This window comes from Oncorhynchus masou, unplaced genomic scaffold, assembly GCF_036934945.1.
Source record: "Oncorhynchus masou masou isolate Uvic2021 unplaced genomic scaffold, UVic_Omas_1.1 unplaced_scaffold_1533, whole genome shotgun sequence".
NCBI lineage: Eukaryota > Metazoa > Chordata > Actinopteri > Salmoniformes > Salmonidae > Oncorhynchus > Oncorhynchus masou.
In genome coordinates, this window is record NW_027005366.1 from 21,180 (window position 1) to 40,652 (window position 19,473).

General features: G+C 41.7%; 1 protein-coding gene across 1 annotated transcript; it reads right to left on the reverse strand.

Annotated features, from left to right (window-relative positions):
- Nucleotides 1-23: 23 nt before the first annotated feature.
- LOC135531152 (CD209 antigen-like protein B) lies at nt 24-16,719 on the reverse strand. The gene is made up of 7 exons (XM_064959265.1): nt 16,514-16,719; nt 16,152-16,372; nt 14,261-14,344; nt 7,215-7,357; nt 6,793-6,920; nt 4,956-5,125; nt 24-97 (listed from the first exon to the last, which is right to left on the reverse strand). The coding sequence occupies exons 1-7, from the start codon at nt 16,717-16,719 to the stop codon at nt 24-26; spliced, it is 1,026 nt and encodes a 341-aa protein (XP_064815337.1).
- Between the last annotated feature and the right edge of the window lie 2,754 nt (nt 16,720-19,473).

The window sequence follows — 19,473 nt, forward strand, 5'->3', positions numbered from 1 at the left end:
ACAAAAGGAGATAAACTACCCTGCTAAACTACCCCTGCATCCCTCTCAAAGACCCCTGATGTGACATTGACTAAGACTTGACCCATAGACTCAGATACTGAACAGAAACACAGGGGAAGTTACAAAGAAGAGAGAATTATGATAATTTATTTTTTATTTTGTTTTGTTCTAATTTCATCCATATTTGAAGTGGCAATTTGCGATTGCTACATACTTTCAAATGAGTGGTATATAACTATTGATTCATGTAGAATACAACATATGCTTGTTTAACTCCATTGTTTGTAAACATTGCAATTGTAAAAACTAAATGGCGGCAGGGTGCCCGCATTGTTATTATTTGAACAGCAGATTTCCCCTTTAGCGGTAGAGCATTTTGCATACTGTCTTATTTTCTGTAAAGAGCTAGGGAAACAACTAGTTCAAGGTCTCAGAGCGAGTGACGTCACTGATTGAAGCGCGATGAGCGCGCACCCCGCTAATTGGCGAGCAATTTCACACCGGTTACACTAGTTTGACCACCAGAAGGCATCTTTGAGAAGCATTTGATAGTATTCCATATTGGCATTACCAGAGAATTTAAAACCTTATTTGTAATGACATAGTATATGGGATTGATTTTAAGAAATGTGTCTTTATTTGATTAATATTATGGTGTTTCTATTCAGAGAAAAATAACATTTAAACCCTCGGGGTTTCCGTTCGGAAGGTGTGGAACAACGTGACGGTCGGGAGTAGGCTACAGGATTGGAGGATTCTAAATTGTTTGGCTTCATCAGACAACTTTGTTCCAATATTTTTGTAAATCAGTGATATTTATTCCCGTAGTAAAGTAGAGGGATTTGTCAGAAGAACTGTAGTTCAGAGATCATCGTCAGGACATAATGGAGCCCACCTTGCTCTGTGTGTTACTCTGTAAGTACTGAGTTAGTGTGTTTGTGTATGAACACTATTTACCTGATTTACTAAACCTTTGATGGAAAAAAGGAATAAGACAATAATATAAATTATGAAAGTTTCAATGCTTTAGATTGTTTGTTTGTTTTATCCTTAATTGATTAAACAGGGCATATGCTTATTAGTAAATGGTACTAAAGTGGGATTGCAGGACATGTTAAATCAGGGACCATTTAAAGCTGCAGTCTGTAATTGACACTATCACAAAATGGCCACCCTGCCACTTGTTGTGGTACACAGCTGAGGAATGTTGCTAGGGGAATTCATTCATGTACATTGTTTGTTTACACTGACATTGTTAACATAATAACAGTATAACAGTATATTTTGTGTTATATTTTGTATTTATATAGCACTTTTTAACCAAGTGAGGTACTCGAAGCGCTTTACATAGTAGGGGGAAACTCACCTCATCCACCAGCAATGTGTTGCACCCACCTGGATGATGAAAAACAACCATGTCTGTGTCAGAACGATCACCACACATCAGCTATTAGGTGGAGAGGTGACGAGAGAGTGCCTTCAGAAAGTATTCATACCCCTTGACTAATTCCACATTTTTTGTTGTGTTACAGCCTAAATTCAAGATGTATTAAAATACGTATTTTTCTCACCCATCTACACGCAATACCCATAATGAGAAAGTGAAAACGTTTTTAGAAATGTTTGCAAATGTATTGAAAATGAAAAGCATTCACACCCCTGAGTCATTACTTTATAGAATCAACTTTGATAGCGATAACAGCTGTGAGTTTTTCTTGGTAAGTCTCAAAGAGCTTTCCACACCTGGACTGTGCAATATTTGCCCATTATTTATTTTTTTACGATTCAAGCTCTGTCAAATTGGTTGTTGATCATTGCTAGATAACCATTTTCAGGTCTTGCCATTTATTTTCAAGTAGAATTAAGTCAAAACTGTATCTCTGCCAATCAAGAACATTGACTATCTTCGTGGTAAGCAACTCCATTGTAGATTTGGCCATGTGTTTTAGGTTATCATCCTGCTGGAAGGTGAATTTCTCTCCCAGTGTCTGGTGGAAAGCAGACAACCAGGTTTTCTCTAGGATTTTGTCTGTGCTTAGCTCTGTTTTTTTTTTATCCCGAAAAAATCCCCAGTCCTCGATTGCAAGCAAACCCATAACATGATGCTGTCACCACCTGAAAATATGAAGAGTGGTACTCATTATTAACGTATTGTATTTGCTTCAACCATAACACTCTGTATTCAGTACAAAAAGTGTATTGCTTTGCGATACTTCAGTGCGTTGTTGCAAACAGGATGCATGTTGTGGAATATTTGTATTCTGTACAAGCTTCCTTCTTTTCACTCTGTCAATTAGGTTAGTATTGTGGAGTAACTACAATGTTGTTGATCGATCCTCAGTTTTCTCCTATCACAGCCATTTAACTCCAACGGTTTTAAAAAGTCTCCATTGGCCTCATGGTGAGATCCCTGAGAGGTTTCCTTCCTCTCCGGCAGGTAGTGAGGAAGGACACTGTGACACACATAAGCACAGTGGGTGCGGAGTCAGATGCAGGATGCAGAAAGTACTGAGTAGTGCTTTATTTAGGCATGGGGAGAATCGTGCGCGCCAAAACTCCCGGGCGCAACAAACATGATACCCAAAACAAGTCCAGAGTGAAAACCCCAAAACGAAACACGCTACCAATACACTACCACACACAAACACAGTGGGAAAAATAAGCCCGCACAAAGAGCAGGCGGGCCGACCAGCTTAAATAGCCCAACTAAACGTAAACAAGAAACAGGTGTAACTAATTAGACAAAACCAACAGAAAAGGGATCGGTGGCAGCGAGTAGAGCGGTGACGACGACCGCCGAGCACCACCCGAACAGGAAGAGGAGACACCTTCGGTAGGAGTCGTGACAGACACCTGTATCATTCTAGTGACGGAGTATTGATACACCATCCAAGGTGTAGTTACCAACTTCACCAAGCTCAAACAGATACTCAAGTCTGCTTCTTTTTATTTTGCCTACCAATGGGTGCCCATCTTTGAGAGGCATTGGAAACCTGGTGTTTCGGGTGGAATCTGTGTTTGAAATTCACTTCTCAATTGAGGGACCTTGGAGATAATTGTTTATCGGGGTACAGAGGGGAGGTAGTCATTCACAAATCATGTTAAAAACTATCATTGCACACAGAGTGAGTCCATGCAATTTATTAAGTGACTTGTTAAACACAATTCACTCCTGAACTTATTAAACTTGCCATAACAAAGGGGTTGACTCAAGAAATGTCTGCTTTCCATTTTATATTAATTTGTAAACATAATTCCATTTTACATTATGGGGTATTGTGTTTAGGCCAGTGACAAAGTATCTCAATTGAATCAATTTGAAATTCAGACTGTAACACAACAACATGTGGAAAAATCAAGGGGTGTGAATACTTTCTGAAGACACTCTATTATGCCAATTAGTAATGAGTGGGATGATTAGGTGGCTATGATGGAAGGGGGGCAGGTTGGGAATGTTGCCATGACACCAGGGTTAACATCCCTAGTCTTACAATAAGTGACATGGGATTTTTAATAACCACAGAGAGTCAGGACACCTGTTTAACTTCCTATCAAAAAGACAGCAACCAAAGCAGGGTAATGTCACCTAGGCTGCCCTGGTATCTCCTTAGACCAGAGGGAAGAATGGCCCCTACTGACCCTCCAACACCACTTCCAGCAGTCTCCCATCCAGAGACAGACCAGGCCCGACCCTGCTCAGCTTCAGAGGAAAGCCAGCAGTGGGATGAAGGGTGGTATGCTGCTGGCATGTGACGACATGTAAAGCGACATGTGACAACATTAAACTACACATGTGAAAATATTTTAGCATGTGAAAACAGGATCTCATGAAATAAATGTGACAACATGGGGATACAACATTTCATTGTGATACCATGAAACTACATGTGAAAACGTTTTCACAACTAAAACAGCATATCTTGATTTTCAAATGATTTTTTTTCAAGTGTGAAAATCCAATTCTATTTTTACGTGAGGTGGAACCGTGATTTTTTGTGAAACGGTAGTGTTAACGTGCATTTAATACATGTGAACATATGGGTTCAAGATGTGAAAATGTCAGCTTAACATGTGAAAACAGCTATTTCACATGTGAAAATGTGATTTTCATGTGAATTCGCACATTTCACATTAGTCTTTTTTGCAAGGGATGTAATTAAATGGTGTAGGAGGTAAGGTAAATTATATGCTGTACATTTGACATGATCACTTCAATATGACCCCACCTGGGATTTGAAACTCAGAACCTCTACATTTGGGGTACGCTGATCTTTCTGCTGCACTAACAAGTCTGTACAGTCGCATTCTCAGAAGTCCCCCACAGATGAATTGTTCGTATACATCTACGCACTTTGCAAAATAATGCCATCTGCACTGCTATTTTAGTTATCAGTTAATCTGACTATTCGGTCATCATTGATTTCATTTACTGGATTCAGCAATTTGAGTGTTTTCTGTATAATTGTCTAATGTTGTTGGGGCATATTACTCTGTTTTAATGTTACTCCTGAATATCTGAATATAACTGAATAACTTAGCACTTAATGGTAGGCGAGTTGAGGACTTGTGAAGCGTCTGTTTCTCAAACTAGACACTAATGTACTTGTCCTCTTTCTCAGTTGTGCACTGGGGTCTCTCACTCCGCTTTCTATTCTGGTTAGGGCCAGTTTGCACTGTTCTGTGTTGGTATATTCATTGTATGGCTAGTACTCTCCATGAATCCAAATTAGACATTACAGATCGGTTTCCTGGACACATATTAATCCCTAGTCCTGGACTAAGAAACACTTTGAATGGAGAATCTCTATTGAATATGCTTCTTAGTCCAGGACTAGGTTTAATCTGTGTCTGGGAAACTGGTCCTTTATACTGCCCTACAATGCAGTACCTTGTGCTGGTTACTAATTCAATACATTCCATTTGGCAGCACTATGAAGTGGCTGCAGGTCTCTCACAGACTGCACGACTCTCACAGATTCTCCGACATGGTAGGTCACATGAATAGTCAAACCAACATTGGAGCCGACTGGAACATCTTTGACCCATTCGGGCACAGTCTTCACCTGGCGCCCAGTTATTTGGTTCTGGAAGTGTTGAAAATGTTTCAGTGTTTGGGTCCCAGAACCTAGAATTGAGAGGAGGGACACCATTACTCCATACTGTACAGTGCCTTGCAAAAGTATTCACCCGCCTTGGCGTTTTTCCTATTTTGTTGTCATTTAAATAGATTTCTATTTGGATAACATGTAATGGACATACACAAAATAGTCCAAATTGGTGAATCGAAAACAATTATTTGTTAAAAAAAATCAAAAACATATGTAAAAAAAAAAAACGGAAAAGCGGTGCGTGCATATGTATTCACCCCCTTTGCTATGAAGCCCCTAAATAAGATCTGGTGCAATCAATTACGTTCAGAAGTCACATAACTAGTTAAATAAAGTCCACCCGCGTGCAATCTAAGTGTCACATGGTCTCAGTATATATATATATATATATATATAAACCTGTTCTGAAAGAGTCCCAGAGTCTGCAACACCACTAAGCAAGGGGCACCACCAAGCAAGCAGCACCTTGAAGACAATGGAGCTCTTCAAACAGGTCAGGGACAAAGTTGTGGAGAACTACAGATCAGGGTTGAGTTATAAAAAAAACATCTGAAACTTTGAACATCTCACAGAGCACCATTAAATCCATTATTTAAAAAATGGAAAGAATATGGCACAATAACAAACCTGCCAAGAAAGGGCTGCCCACCAAAACTCATGGACCAGGCATTAATCAGAGAGGCAACAAAGAGACCAAAGATAACCCTGAAGGAGCTGCAATGCTCCACAGCAGAGATTGGAGTATCTCTCCATGGTCAGAAAATAGCCATTGCTTAAAGAAATTAATTGCTTTTTGGCAATTAAGGAAAACGCTATGTCTGAGACAACCACAACACCTCGCATCACCCAGAGAACACCATCCCCAAAGTGAAGCATGGTGGTGGCAACATCATGCTGTGGGGATGTTTTTCATCTGCAGGGACAGGGAAACTGTCCAGAATTGAAGGAATGATGGAGTGCGCTAAATACAGGGAAATTGAGGGAAACCTGTTTCAGTCTTCCAGAGATTTGAGACTGGAAGTTCACCTTCCAGCAGGACAATGACCCTAAGCATACTGCTAAAGCAACTCGAGTGGTTTAAGGGGAAACATTTTAATGTCTTGGAATGGCCTAGTCAAAGCCCAGACCTCAATCCAATTGCGAATCTGTGGTATAACTTAAAGATTGCTGTACACCAGCGGAACCCATCCAATTTGAAGGAGCTGAAGCAGTTTTGCCTTGAAGAATGGGCAAAAATCCTAGTGGCTAGATGTGCCAAGTTTATAGAGACATACCTCACAAGACTTGAAGCCTTAATTGCTGCAAAAGGTGGCTCTACAAAGTATTGACTTTGGGGGGGGGGGTGAATAGTTATGCACGCTCAAGTTTAGTGTTCTGTGTTACTTCTTGTTTGTTTCACAATAAAATATAATTTGCATCTTCAAAGTGGGCATGTTGTGTAAATCGAATGATACAAACTCCCCAAAAATATATGATATTTTAATTCCAGGTTGTAATGCAACAAAATAGGAAAAATGACAAGGGGAGTGATAGTTTTGCAAGCTACTGTATGTGTCCACAGAATGCAAACACATATAGACTATTATTCTATGGTTACGTGGGAATGTGTTATTGTGTACTTGAGTGTACAAATGTGTGTAGATGTGTGTATGCGTGTTGTACGTGTTATGTTGTATGGCCTTACTTGATGCTGTCATCAAGAGTTGTATTGTCCATCCAGACCCACACTCCCTCTTGCTTCTTGTCTGTCAGTCCAATCCAGGGGCTGTTATCAAAATCAGTGTTTCTCACAAATATTTTGATTATAAACTCCTATGAAGGAGACAACTTATGTTAGTCAAACAATAGACAGAGGTTGCAGAGAAAGAAACCAGTAGAATATATTTCAAATATTAGATCTAGATAATTAAAACTACAGCTGGATCTTTAACTCAAATTTTAAAGGGGAATGGAAACACTTTAGAACACCAGCTAACTGTAAATCTCCATATTTGCAAGTCTGCTTAATCTGTAGGCTTATTTATCACACAAAGCCATGTCCTAACCTGAAGTCTGCACTTTATTTGCAAGTCATGTAGCAATTCATTACTGCACCTCCAATCTTACCTGCTCCTGCTGACTCTCTACAATGACCAGGTGTCCTCCGTCACGGATGCAGGCATGCTGACTCTGTTCCCAGGTCCGTTTGCCTATAGAGAAGTAGTAGCATGATCCATTGTAGAACTCCCAGCCAGGACAACATGATTTTGTATCAGCATTACATTCCTTCTGATTCCCTAGAAGAGAAAAGAGATAATAAAAAAGTTATCACATTTCAATTATGTTTATTTATTTATTTCACCTTTATTTAACCAGGTAGGCAAGTTGAGAACAAGTTCTCATTTACAATTGTGACCTGGCCAGGATAAAGCAAAGCAGTTCGACACATACAATGACACAGAGTTACACATGGAGTAAAACAAACATACAGTCAACAATACAGTGTAAACAAGTCTATATACGATGTGAGCAAATGAGGTGAGATAAGGGAGGTAAAGGCAAAAAAGGCCATGGTGACAAAGTAAATACAATATAGCAAGTAGAACACTGGAATGGTAGATTTGCAATGGAAGAATGTGCAAAGTAGAAATAAAAATAATGGGGTGCAAACGAGCAAAATAAATAAATAAATTAAATACAGTAGTGAAAGAGGTAGTTGTTTGGGCTAAAATATAGGTGGGCTATGTACAGGTGCAGTAATCTGTGAGCTGCTCTGACAGTTGGTGCTTAAAGCTAGTGAGGGAGATAAGTGTTTCCAGTTTCAGTGCTTTTTGTAGTTCGTTCCAGTCATTGGCAGCAGAGAACTGGAAGGAGAGGCGGCCAAAGAAAGAACTGGTTTTGGGGGTGACTAGAGAGATATACCTGCTGGAGCATGTGCTACAGGTGGGAGATGCTATGGTGACCAGCGAGCTGAGATAAGGGGGGACTTTACCTAGCAGGGTCTTGTAGATGACATGGAGCCAGTGGGTTTGGCGACGAGTATGAAGCGAGGGCCAGCCAGCGAGAGCGTACAGGTCGCAATAGTATATAGTAGTAGTATATGGGGCTTTGGTGACAAAACGGATTGCACTGTGATAGACTGCATCCAATTTGTTGAGTAGGGTATTGGAGGCTATTTTGTAAATGACATCGCCAAAGTCAAGGATTGGTAGGATGGTCAGTTTTACAAGGGTAAGGATGCTTTGTTGCGAAATAGGAAGCCAATTCTAGATTTAACTTTGGATTGGAGATATTTGATATGGTTCTGGAAGGAGAGTTTACAGTCTAACCAGACACCTAAGTATTTGTAGTTGTCCACGTATTCTAAGTCAGAGCCGTCCAGAGTAGTGATGTTGGACAGGCGGGCAGGTGAGGGTAGCGATCGGTTGAAGAGCATGCATTTAGTTTTAGTTGTATTTAAGAGCAATTGGAGGCCACGGAAGGAGAGTTGTATGGCATTGAAGCTTGCCTGGAGGGTTGTTAACACAGTGTCCAAAGAAGGGCCAGAAGTATACAGAATGGTGTCGTCTGCATAGAGGTGGATCAGAGACTCACCAGCAGCAAGAACGACCTCATTGATGTATACAGAGAAGAGAGTCTGTCCAAGAATTGAACCCTATGGCACCCCCATAGAGACTGCCAGAGGTCCGGACAGCAGACCCTCCGATTTGACACACTGAACTCTATCAGAGAAGTAGTTGGTGAACCAGGCGAGGCAATCATTTGAGAAACCAAGGCTGTCGAGTCTGCCGATGAGGATGGTGGTGATTGACAGAGTCGAAAGCCTTGGCCAGATCAATGAATACGACTGCACAATAATGTTTCTTATCGATGCCGGTTAAGATATCGTTTAGGACCTTGAGCGTGGCTGAGGTGCACCCATGACCAGCTCTGAAACCAGATTGCATAGCAGAGGCGGTAAGGTGAGATTCGAAATGGTCGGTAATCTGTTTCTTGACTTGGCTTTCGAAGACCTTAGAAAGGCATGGTAGGATAGATATAGGTCTGTAGCAGTTTGGGTCAAGAGTGTCCCCCCCTTTGAAGAGGGGGATGACCGCAGCTGCTTTCCAATCTTTGGGAATCTCAGACGACACGAAAGAGAGGTTGAACAGGATAGTAATAGGGGTGGCAACAATTTCGGTAGATCATTTTAGAAAGAAAGGGTCCAGATTGTCTTGCCCGGCTGATTTGTAGTGGTCCAGATTTTGCAGCTCTTTCAGAAGATCAGCTGAACGGATTTGGGAGAAGGAGAAATGGGGAAGGCTTGGGCGAGTTGCTGTGGGGGGTGCAGTGCTGTTGACCGGGGTAGGAGTAGCCAGGTGGAAAGCATGGCCAGCCGTAGAAAAATGCTTATTGAAATTCTCAATTATGGTGGATTTATCAGTGGTGACAGTGTTTCCTATATTCAGTGCAGTGGGCAGCTGGGAGGAGGTGTTCTTATTCTCCATGGACTTTACAGTGTCCCAGAACGTTTTTTGAGTTAGTGTTGCAGGAAGCAAATTTCTGCTTGAAAAAGCTAGCCTTGCCTTTTCTAACTGCCTGTGTATAATGGTTTCTAGCTTCCCTGAACAGCTGCATATTACGGGGGCTGTTCGATGCTAATGCAGAACGCCATATGATGTTTTTGTGTTGGTTAAGGGCAGTCAGGTCTGGGGAGAACCAAGGGCTATATCTGTTCCTGGTTCTAAATTTCTTGAATGGGGCATGTTTATTTAAGATGGTTAGGAATGCATTTTTTTTTAAATATCCAGGCATCCTCTACTGACGGGATGAGATCAATATCCTTCCAGGATACCCCGGCCAGGTCGATTAGAAAGGCCTGCTCGCTGAAGTGTTTCAGGGAGCGTTTTACAGTGATGAGTGGAGGTCGTTTGACCGCTGCCCCATTACGGATGCAGGCAATGAGGCAGTGATCGCTGAGATCTTGGTTGAAGACAGCAGAGGTGTCTTTAGAGGGCAAGTTGGTTAGGATGATATCTATGAGGGTGCCCGTGTTTAAGGCTTTGGGGAGGTACCTGGTAGGTTCATTGATAATTTGTGTGAGATTGAGGGCATCAAGTTTAGATTGTAGGATGGCTGGGGTGTTAAGGATGTTCCAGTTTAGGTCGCCTCGCAGCACAAGCTCTGAAGATAGATTGGGGGCAATCAGTTCACATATGGTGTCCAGAGCACAGCTGGGGGCAGAGGGTGGTCTATAGCAGACTGCAACGGTGAGAGACTTGTTTTTAGAGAGGTGGATTTTTAAAAGTAGAAGTTCAAATTGTTTGGGTACAGACCTGGATAGTAGGACAGAACTCTGCAGGCTACCTTTGCAGTAGATTGCAACACCGCCCCCTTTGGCAGTTCTATCTTGTCTGAAAATGTTGTAGTTTGGAATTCAAATTTCAGAATTTTTGGTAGTCTTCCGAAGCCAGGATTCAGACACAGCTAGAACATCCGGGTTGGCAGAGTGTGCTAAAACAGTGAATAGAACAAACTTAGGGAGGAGGCTTCTAATGTTAACATGCATGAAACCAAGGCTATTACGGTTACAGAAGTCGTCAAAAGAGAGCGCCTGGGGAATAGGAGTGGAGCTAGGCACTGTAGGGCCTGGATTCACCTCTACATCGCCAGAGGAACAGAGGAGGAGTAGGATAAGGGTGTGGCTAAAAGCAAAATAATTGGTCGTCTAGAACATCTGGAACAGAGAGTAAAGGGAGGTTTCTGGGGGCGATAAAATAGCATCAAGGTATAATGTACAGACAAAGGTATGGTAGGATGTGAATACAGTGGAGGTAAACCTAGGTATTGAGTGATGAAGAGAGAGATATTGTCTCTAGAAACATCATTGAAACCAGGAGTATGTCATTGCATGTGTGGGTGGTGGAACTAATAGGTTGGATAAGGTATGGTGAGCAGGACTAGAGGCTCTACAGTGAAATAAGCCAATAAACACTAACCAGAACAGCAATGGACAAGGCATATTGACATTAAGGAGAGGCATGCTTAGTCGAGTGATCAAAAGGGTCCGGAGAGTGGAGAGGTTGGTTGGGGGTCACGGCGATTTAGACAGCTAGCCAGGCCATCGGTAGCAAGCTAGCATAGGATGGACGTCTGTTATTAGCCACCTCTTGCGTTCCGTCAGTAGATTAGTGGGGTTCCGTGTGGTAGAGGGGATTAATTTGAATCACACAACAACAACAAAAATAAAAACAATAGATATAGCTAGAGGCCCTAAAAGAAAAAAAAACAATAACAATAAAAATAAATAAATAAATTGTCAGATTGTCTATTCAGATAGCAGCCGATAAGACAGCTAATGGCTAGCAGGCCGCAGATGGGCGCCCAGGCAATGTCGCGACGGAGGAGCCAGCCGGATAACTCCTTCGTTGTAGATAACGTCGGCAGTCCAGCCGTGAAGGCCCGGTGGGGCTCCGCGTAGGCAGCAAAACGGGTCCGGATAGGTGACCGCAGCCCAGGAGTGATTGATGGAACTCCTCAGCTGGCTAGCTCCGGAACAACTGATGTTTGCTCCGGAATCGACGAAAGCTTTAACTAGCTTCGTTATTAGCTTCTGGATAGCTCCTGGCTAGCTTCTGGCTAGCTTCTGAACTAGCTTCTGATTAGCTTCTGAACTAGCTTCTGGATTAGCTTCTGGATTAGCTCCTGGCTAGCTTCTGGCTAGCTTCTTGGAGTGTCTGGCTAGCTTCTTGGAGGATTACAGATATGAGGTAAATAATACTTTTTTATAAATATAAATTGGTGAGGCGGGTTGCAGGAGAGTGGTTTGAAGATGAGTTTATGGAAAATTAAAAAAATAATAATAAAATGTATCAAAAAAGTTGTAAATATATATATATACGGGACATGACAAGACGAGGACAAAAGACGTCTGAACTGCTATGCCACTTCACTTCAACTTCAGTTATATATCTTGTGATGTTCTTATTAAATGTGTGTGTGCCCCTTTAAGAGAGCACAAGAGTTGTGAGCTAAGGGAGAGTTAACCAAATGAGAAAGGAGATAACTGGAATGAGAATCAATGACATTCTGCGTTTACACAGACAGCCCAATTCTTCTCTTTTGCCCAATTATTGGTATTTTGAGCAATCAGGTCATTTGACAGTAATTTAGCTAAATATCCGAATTGGGCTGCCTGTATAAATATGGCCTTAGAGACAGACCGTGAATAAATGAACCCAGAGTTCACATATTCCACTGGAATCCCCTCTTTCACACAGGCTGTATTTACACAGACAGCACATTTCTGATCGTCTGCCTAATTATCAGCAAAAGAGCTGATCTGTTTGGTCAAAAGCAGTGGTAGCTGCTGAGGGGAGGATGGCTCATAATAATGGCTTGCAAGGAGTAAATAGAATGGCATCCAACAATGGCATCCATGTGTTTGATGCCATTCCATTCCATTAATTATTTATCTTTCTAATGAAATATCAGTATACTGTTGCTTGTATGCATATACACTGCTTCACAATGCTAGCTAAATCAATATCTAGGTACACAAACAGTAGTGTATAATCTATGTAATAACATACATTATATCATATCCTATCATGTAATCGTCCTTCCCACATTCTGGTGGAGATACTGTAGGAAATAAACTGCATTATACAACGGGTGGGTCTAATCCTGAATGCTGATTGGTTAAAACCACATTCCAGCCGGTGTCTTTTCAACAAGTTAAAACGGGCTAAATCCATGATGTTAAAATTGTTATTTACTCTGTTCCATCTAACTGCTCAATCCACTGTCTCATCAGCCCAGCCAACCAATTGATAAACTTGATCTACACTATCTTAATCATCTAGACATTATCTCACATTTCCATTAGACTGAAATGTTGTTTTCAACAGCTGAGATTTCTTATAAACCTTGCTGTGTCTCTCCAACATTTGCAACATTGTTTCAATAAAAAAATGGTATCTCCAGCTGTCCCATAGTAATGAAAGTATCGGGAGTCGGGACAAGACAGACAGGCAGGCAGGCAACGTTTCTCAGCCTGTCGAAATCATGAATCCGCTGGCATAATTTGTATGGATATATACAAAGAAATGTCAACTGAAAAAAGGTTAAACAAAACAGTGCAGTCTTTCCAGCTTCAGTTGGAAATTGTGTTAGCTGTGATTGTGTTAGCTGTGTTGTTGGCTAGCTCCTCTGAACAACACACTAGTGAGCACATTTTCTATGCCAGGTGAAATCACGCTTCATTATTTAATTGTTATGGATTTATCCGAATGCATGTCTCTAGAAAACAGCTTACACATACGTATACAAATGACTTTACTTTGCTGTTATTCTGGCTGCACTTTTTGACGTGACTGTAAGTTAGCCATAATTGGCTTGCTAGCAAGCAAGGGATAAGATCATTGCCAGCCAGTATGGCAATAGATCATTTAGAACCAACGACTGACTTGGTAGTGTTTCCATAGATACAGAAAAAAAGATTGAACGACCGAATGACTGGGTAGTGTCTCTATCAACCAAACCAATATAACGAACAGCCAGCCGACTTGGGTAGCAACCCTAGGTTTGTGTCGAGACTATTTCCTGTGGAAGGATGAAATAGTATGAATAATAGTTAAAATAATGTTTTTTTATGAAAATATGTCTGTCATTATTTGAATATGTTAGTAACCCGTTAAAAGTGATAATGCCCTCAAAGTCAGTGTTTGGAGGATATATTGGCAAAGTTTGCTAGCCCTCGAATTCGTCTCAGGCCTAACAACACCAGTGCCAATATATCCTCCAAACACCAGCTTCCCGGACATTAGCACATAAATGTATAAAATTAATTGCCATAGCACAGATACAACAAAACCAAGCCAATTTGTCACGCTAAATGCCAATGCATCCAAAATGTGGTCTTTTCCAATTAAAACTGTACCTATTGACCACCCGCAGTCGGCACATTGCTTTCATACCTCAAGCTAGCCTCTAGCTAGCCATCACATAGCAACAAAAAATGAGTCACATCTGGCTTCAAAACCTAAGACGAAACTCTTGCAGTAGTTCAATGCTATTCCATGAATCCATGATTCATTCTATTCTACGATTACATTCTTATTTTTATGTGTAAATCTCATCGGTAGCTGTAATCCATCTCGTCAACCACAGTACACAGGAATGATTGAACTGACCTTGGATGGTTGCCAGGAGATCTTTGACCCTAGTCAGGTTGGCCTCACAGTCTCGAAGACCTGAGGAGAATAGCTCTTCCTGGACTAAGAACAGAAGAGATTTACATTAAATTAGAAGACAGTGTATTACTGTTGAATTAAGGCCATATTACAAAGGAATGTAAAATGGCAAACACAACATTTGAAGTACAAAATTTCTTTCCAAGGCACTTCACCAAACTCACATGACTAACTCATTAGGGTCAGGACTTTTTCCTGGTCAAGAAAATAAACCGGTCCTTCCCCATATACAGTACAATGATAACATATACAATATTCAAACAACATGTTTTGGGGAACAATACTACTGCAGTGTAAATCCTAATCTTGATAACATGGAAATGTATATTGAAATGAGACGTTTGAGTTAAAACAGACAAGACAGAAAGGCAGCCGGGCAACATTTCTCAGCCTGTCGAAATCATGAATCCGCTGGCATAATTTTTATGGATATATACAAAGAAATGTCAACTGAAAAAGGTTAAACAAAACGGTGCAGTCTTTCCAGCTTCATTTGGAAATTGTGTTAACTGTGATTGTGTTAGCTGTGTTGTTGGCTAGCTCCTCTGAACAACACACTAGTAAGCACATTTTCTATGCCAGGTGAAATCACGCCTCATTATTTAATTGCTATGGATTTATCCGAATGCATGTCTCTAGAAAACAGCTTAAACATACGTATACAAATGACTCTACTTTGCTGTTATTCTGGCTGCACTTTTTGACGTGACTGTAAATTAGCCATAATTGGCTTGCTAGCAAGCAAGGGATAAGAACATTGCCAGCCAGTATTATTTGAATATGTTAGTAACCCGTTGTATAAAAGTGATAATGCCCTCAAAGTCAATGTTTGGAGGATATATTGGCAAAGTTTGCTAGCCCTCGAATTCGTCTCAGGCCTAACAACACCAGTGCCAATATATAAGTTTGAGTTAAAACTTCCCATTTAACACTTCACATTAGAGGTGTTCAGACCTTCACATTAGTTTGTCAAATGAAATCAAATGTTATTTGTCACATGCGCCGAAGACAACTGGTGAAAACTTTACCATAAAATGCTTGTAGGAGCCCTTCCCTGAGTTTAAATAGTAGCACAAGAGGAATAAAATAAAAATACACAAGAATGGAGATATATACAAGGAGTACCAGTACCAGATCAATGTGAGGCTATATACAGGGAGTACCAGTACCAGATCAATGTGAGGCTATATACAGGGAGTACCAGTGCCAGATCAATGTGAGGCTATATACAGGGAGTACCAGTACCAGATCAATGTGAGGCTATATACAGTGAGTACCAGATCAATGTGAGGCTATATACAAGGAGTACCAGTACCAGATCAATGTGAGGCTATATACAAGGAGTACCTGTACCAGATCAATGTGAGGCTATATACAAGGAGTACCAGTACCAGATCAATGTGAGGCTATATACAAGGAGTACCAGTACCAGATCAATGTGAGGCTATATACTGTACAGGGAGTACCAGTAACAGATCAATGTGAGGCTGTATACAGGGAGTACTAGTACCAGATCACTGTGGAGCTATATACAGGGAGTACCAGTACCATATCAATGTGCAGAGGCATTTGAGGTAGATAGGAAGACAGGGTAAAGTGACTAGGCATCGGGATAGATCATAATAAGAGTTAGGAGTGTCAATGTAGTATGTGTGAGTGAGTGTGTGTATATGGTTGTATATATAGTCTGGTGAGTGTGCGTAGGGCCAGTGCAAGATATCATCAGTGCAAATAGTTTTGGGTACCATTAAGTGATTATTTAGCAGTCAGACTATTAACAGTCTTATGGTCGATGCAACGGTCCCGTTTGCTAGATTGTAGGAGAAAGAACATGGCTTGGGTGGCTGGAGTCTTTGGCATTTTTCGGGGACATTCTCTGACCGCATGATATAAAGGTCCTGGATGGCAGGGAGCTCCACCCCAATGATGTACTGGTCTGTCCGCAACACCCTCTGTAACACTTTGCGGTCAAGGGTGGTGCATTTGCCATGCCAAGTGGTGATCCAGTAAGTCAAGATGCTCTCTGGTGCCGCTGTAGAACTTTTCGAGGATCTGAGGGACCATGAAAAATCTTTTCAGACTCACGAGGGGAAGAGGCGCTGCCTTGCCATCCTCACAACTGTGCTGAGGTGTGTGGACCATGTTGAATCCTTAGTGATGTGGACGCCAAGGAACTTGGAGCTCTCGACCTACTCCACAACAGCCCTGTCTCCCCTCTTTCTCCTATAGTCCACGATCAGCTCACTGGTCTTACGGATGTTGGGAGGAGGTCTCTGACCTCCTCCCTGCTGACTTGTCACTTTTGTGATCAGGCCTAGCACCGTCATTTCATCAGCAAACTTGATGATGGTGTTGGAGTCGTGCATGGCCACACAGTCGTGGGTGAACAGGGAGTACATGAGGGGACTAAGCACACACCCCTGAGGGGCCTACGTGTTGAATGTCAGTGTTGTGAATGTGTTGTTGCCTACCCTCACAACCTGGGGCCGGCCTGTAAAGGATCCAGTTGCAGAGAGAGGTGTTCAGACCCAGGGTCCTTAGCTTGGTGATGATCTTGGAGGGGACTATGGTGTTGAACGCTGAGCTGTAGTCTATGTATAGCAATTTCACCTAGTTATTTAACCTCTTGTCAAGGTAGGAGAGGGCAGTGTGAAATGCATTAGAGATTGTGTCATCTGTGGATCTGCAGTTTTTGTGATTTGGAGAGGGTCTAGTCTGTATGGGATGATGGTGTTGATGTGTGTCATGACCAGCCTTTCAAAATACCTCAATAATTACAGACATGTTATGACAATATTCTGATATGAATAGGAGTACAGCATCAAATCAGTCCCATGTCGGTTGAGTCCTGCTCTATACTACCTACCTGTTATGATGAGGATCTCATTCTGTAGTCTCTTATAGCTGTCTTGCAGTTCACGCAGTTTTCCTGTTATTAAAAGCAAATCATATGGAGGAATAACATGAATTTATTTACAAATCTAACCATAAAGTAAGTAAGTAAGTAAACCAAGCTAGAATGACCTATTATCTAACCATAGTCCTATTAAAATGAAACAATATTTTATTTATCTATTACAGTGAAACTGCAGTATTTTAATCTGAGCCAGTCCCCCGTAGGCAAACTGCATCTTAATGATTTATATGACGGATTCTCTGCAATATTTTTATAAGGGTTTGATCATGGTAAAGACCTCTGGATTATTGATATTCTCACCTGATAGATTCCCTTTCATCTGGGCAAAGCGAGCCCCCTCAGATTGAAGACTAGTCATGTTGGAAGCATCTGGAACAGAGACAAGGAGACAAGATGGAGGGTTGTTGTTTTTCTCTTGTGTTTGTCACTATCTTGGATGTTTTCTTTGCACATTGTAATTTTCAGCAGAGTTCCAGGCCAGCAACTATGGTGGATGCATAACTAGTCCAGCTCGGTTCAGTAGTGTAAAAGGGTTCAGTAATGTTAAAGGGTTCAGTAATGTAAAAGGGTCCAGTAGTGTAAAAGCGTTCAGTAGTGTAAAAGGGTCAGGGTTCAGTAAAATGATGTCGAAGCACGGCATCATGGCTGGAACACAGAAGTCCGACCAGTGGAGGTGGGCTGCAGAGGTTTTGTGGCAACATCTACAACCAGACTGCTTAGAGACCTGGGAATTAAGGGCCAGAGCCAGCGTTCGGCAATCAAAGCTGTATCGGAGGCGGCAGAAGGCAGCAGTCAGTGGCTCTGGATGAAGAGGAAAGGCCCCAGCTGGGCCCCGAAGTGAGAGGGTCAGGAGGTATGCGGTCAACAATGCTTGACTCAGGGAGGAGGACGCCCCTGCCATGCATAGTCCCATGGGATGTTGGCTATCAACAACAAGGCAACTCCTATGACTAATTGGGAATGGGACGCAAGCGTAGATTTGATCACCCTGTCGCTGGCCGCCTTTGGGGAGGGTGTATACTGTGAAAGGCCGAAACACCCTAGGAACCAAAGGTACACTACTGACGATGCGCTCCCCAAATTTCACCAGGCTCACTGTCCATGAACTCTTGGAAGTGCTTGCACAAAGGATAGTAACATCTCATCCTGTGTTCTTGGAATCAGCAGAGTTCCAGTGGATGCATAACTAGTCCAGCTCAGTTCAGTAGTGTAAAAGGGTTCAGTAATGTAAAAGGGTTCAGTAATGTAAAAGGGTACAGTAGTATAAAAGCGTTCAGTAGTGTAAAAGGGTCAGGGTTCAGTGAAATGTTTTTAAACTCACAGAGGACTCCCAGAGTGATAGCCAATCCGAGCAGTAGAACACAGAGACACACCAGGGTCGCCACGGGAACTCTCCCAGACCCTCCATCAGGGAGTGTAGCCTTTGACCCCACTGGGGGAGTGGGGTCACTATTGCCAGGGTCCCTTCCTGTAAAAGGAGTGGGTGTCAGAGATTAAAAGGTCATAAGGTTTTTTATATTCAGGGTAAACTTTGAACATTGAGATATTAAAGACATGATAGATCAGACACATAGTGAATAAGAAATGGAAGAGACTGGGTTTTATGTCAGGAGGTGGTGAGTCTCTGTAGAAAGACAGATGGCTTTGGAATGTGTTGGGTGGACGGGAGGAGATCACAGGATTGCAATAGGGGAAGCGGATGGACATCTGTGGATTAGGCAAAGTAAGGGTTGAGGTCAGGTCCCCTGAAGGGAGAAATAAGGGTTTATTATCCTAGTACCCTCTTCCTGTGGAACCAGGGGTTTAATATTGTGGAAAGATTGTTGTGTCTATCAATGTAATTGTCTGCATCATTTCCAATCCCAAATATATATTTTTTTGGTAAATATATATACCCATATACATACACATATGCATAAATATACACATACTGTGTATACATACACATACTTATATAGACATACATACTTTTTTTAGAATATACCTTTATTAATCCCCGCAAACCCTACCACCTGTCCCCCAATTGGAGTAAACTAAATAATAACACTTAGGCTTCCACCTTCAGTTTTTACATCTTATACACATTTTTTACAGACACAATCTATTTTACAATAGGTACATTTGGTTTGTTTTTAGTCCTTCCTCTATTTCTGATGTCCATCCAGTTGGATTTCTATATGTAACTGTGCTATTTCACAACATTTCTGAATCCTCACAGCAGAATCTGCAGAGCTTT